Source organism: Sinocyclocheilus grahami, unplaced genomic scaffold, assembly GCF_001515645.1.
Source record: "Sinocyclocheilus grahami isolate Dianchi unplaced genomic scaffold, SAMN03320097.WGS_v1.1 scaffold1180.1, whole genome shotgun sequence".
NCBI classification, from domain to species: domain Eukaryota; kingdom Metazoa; phylum Chordata; class Actinopteri; order Cypriniformes; family Cyprinidae; genus Sinocyclocheilus; species Sinocyclocheilus grahami.
In genome coordinates, this window is record NW_015506359.1 from 13,289 (window position 1) to 15,491 (window position 2,203).

General features: G+C 39.9%; 1 protein-coding gene across 5 annotated transcripts in view; it reads left to right on the plus strand.

Annotated features, from left to right (window-relative positions):
• Nucleotides 1–546: 546 nt before the first annotated feature.
• LOC107567686 (syntaxin 1A (brain)) overlaps nucleotides 547–2,203 on the plus strand; it is a 22,709-nt gene continuing 21,052 nt past the window's right edge. For all 5 annotated transcript variants that reach the window (XM_016253406.1, XM_016253404.1, XM_016253403.1 and 2 more), the window contains exon 1: nucleotides 547–615. In XM_016253406.1, the coding sequence (XP_016108892.1) occupies nucleotides 586–615 (30 nt within the window). In that variant the 5' untranslated portion in view covers nucleotides 547–585. The remainder of the gene's footprint in view (nucleotides 616–2,203) is intronic.

Here is a 2,203-nt window from a genome sequence, read left to right on the forward strand (position 1 = left end):
AAAGTGAACCGTACCGAGCCGTACCATGCAGTGGAAAAGCGCCATTACAGAAGCAGTTTCTGAGACAATGGCAGTTCAGTGCCATGTTATATAGCGAATGGCTCCACCCACCTCACAAGCGCTCAATCATGATTGGTCTGTAAGGTATAGACAGGCTGAATGCAATAGGGCTTCAGTAATCTTGGAGAAAGAGATTTTCCCATAGTGTCAGCTACTGACGCCACGTCTTGTTCTCCTCCTCATTTCAAGAAACCATGGTTAATTAGGTAAACCAAAACGTTAATTAAATTGGGAACAATGTGGATAGGGCTGTGAAATACAGAAACACCATATTAACTAAAGTAATTAACACTTAACGTATGCATTTCGTTTTAAGACACTGATATATAGATTAGCCTTCCCCTTGGTGAACCTAGTGATGCTACAATTGGACTTTTCACGATGCGCTTCAGGATCACTTGGAATGAACGCTGAAGCAGTCGCGTTCGTCGCGCGCTGTAGGGGTTAATGACGCGTCACAGACTGGCTTTCAAAACGACGCTCTTCTCTGCGAGCGATAAACGCGCCACACTGACTCAATGCAACATGAAGGACCGCACACAAGAGCTCAGACATGTGAGTATGATTAGAATTAATTCAGTCAGGCGGAACTTTATATTGATGCTCTATGAAGGACAGACGCGCATGTATTTTATACAGACGACAGCGACCTCATATTTGATCACTTCTCAGAATCACTGATCAATAGTGATGGTTAAAGTTTGTTGTGCAGTAGTTGTAATTAAGGTCGTTGTGTATCGTGGGTGAATATGAGATGAGCACAATGAACACATGTTTATGCATTTATACTGACCTTTGGACGGAATGATGAAGTTGCTTTATTTGAGTTGAATAGACGCGGTCAGGTGTGTTCTGTTCTGGTAACAACAGCCATGTTGCACTGTATGTGTAGCTCTTATGTTGGTTTTTATTTAATTGTTTGACATGCACTGATTTGAATTGCTTACCACGGTAGTTACTGTCGTTTGTTTATTCAAATGGCTGTGTATGAGCGTATCATTAGAGAAATATGAATTGTTGATGAGGAGTTAATTCCATTTAATTGGTTTGTCCCAATTTTGATGGCAGGAAATATTAGGCTAGTATTTAAACCACATGTTGTAAGTTAGGACCAAAAAAAGGATGTGTTCTCAAGGACTGTGCCCAGATAAGGGTTTCTCTGCATTGTTTAGTGCTAGGTTTGCTGCTCCAACCATTCTCTTTGTGGTTTTGTGTAGCCCGGTGAAGGTGCTCCGTTTGTGCACTAGGCCTATATTTAAATTCGTTTTGTTATTTGGTTTATTTCCTTTTTGCTTGTTTGCCGTTTGTATTTAGTTATCACCCTCATTTGTGTCTGTGGGGAGAAAATAAACCACTTTTTGCACTTCATTCCCCTTGTCGGACCATCCCTATCTAGTTCCTCCCTAGACCATCGGAACCACGATATCTGACTTTGATGGCCATAAGGCTAGCAAGTTCAGTCACCTAAAAGTTTGCACATTTTCAGTATTTGCACACTCAATTCAATGAATTAGTTTTTACAATTCATCTTATTTTAGGCAGTTTTACAAAGAATGGTGCCTCACAAACCTCCCAATTTACACGCTATCAGTTATCGCAATCAGTTTCTTTGTGTTATTGACAATGTGTCCAACCAATCACAAGTTAAGTATGCAGTGCCACAGGGTTCAGTATTAGGTCCTCTACTTTTCTCCTTGTATATGCTTCGCTTATTGTGGTCCCATGAACGGCAGTTCAGTTTTGCATGTATTACACATGACAAGATTGATTGTTTATAATTTTGTAAAACTTTTGCACACTTTACTGCATCATCTCTATCATGACGTCCTGTGCTGTTATTCTACCCGGCTCCATACATGGCTCTGGCACTCCTGTGGTCAAAATGTTTTATTGCCGGATCAAAAGACTATTTGCAAACTAAGGTATCAGTGAACAGTTTTTTTGTTGTCGACATTGTTGATTGATTCGGCCCTAATGATTGTATGTGCACAGGTCTAACAAATAGCTTGAATGCACCGTAAGTCGCTTTGGATAAAAGGATCTGCCAAATGAATAAATGTGAAATGACACTACAACTGTTCCTGCAATTACTACAATGAGTTCATTTTTTTAATGATAATAAATCACCTAATAACTACCATAT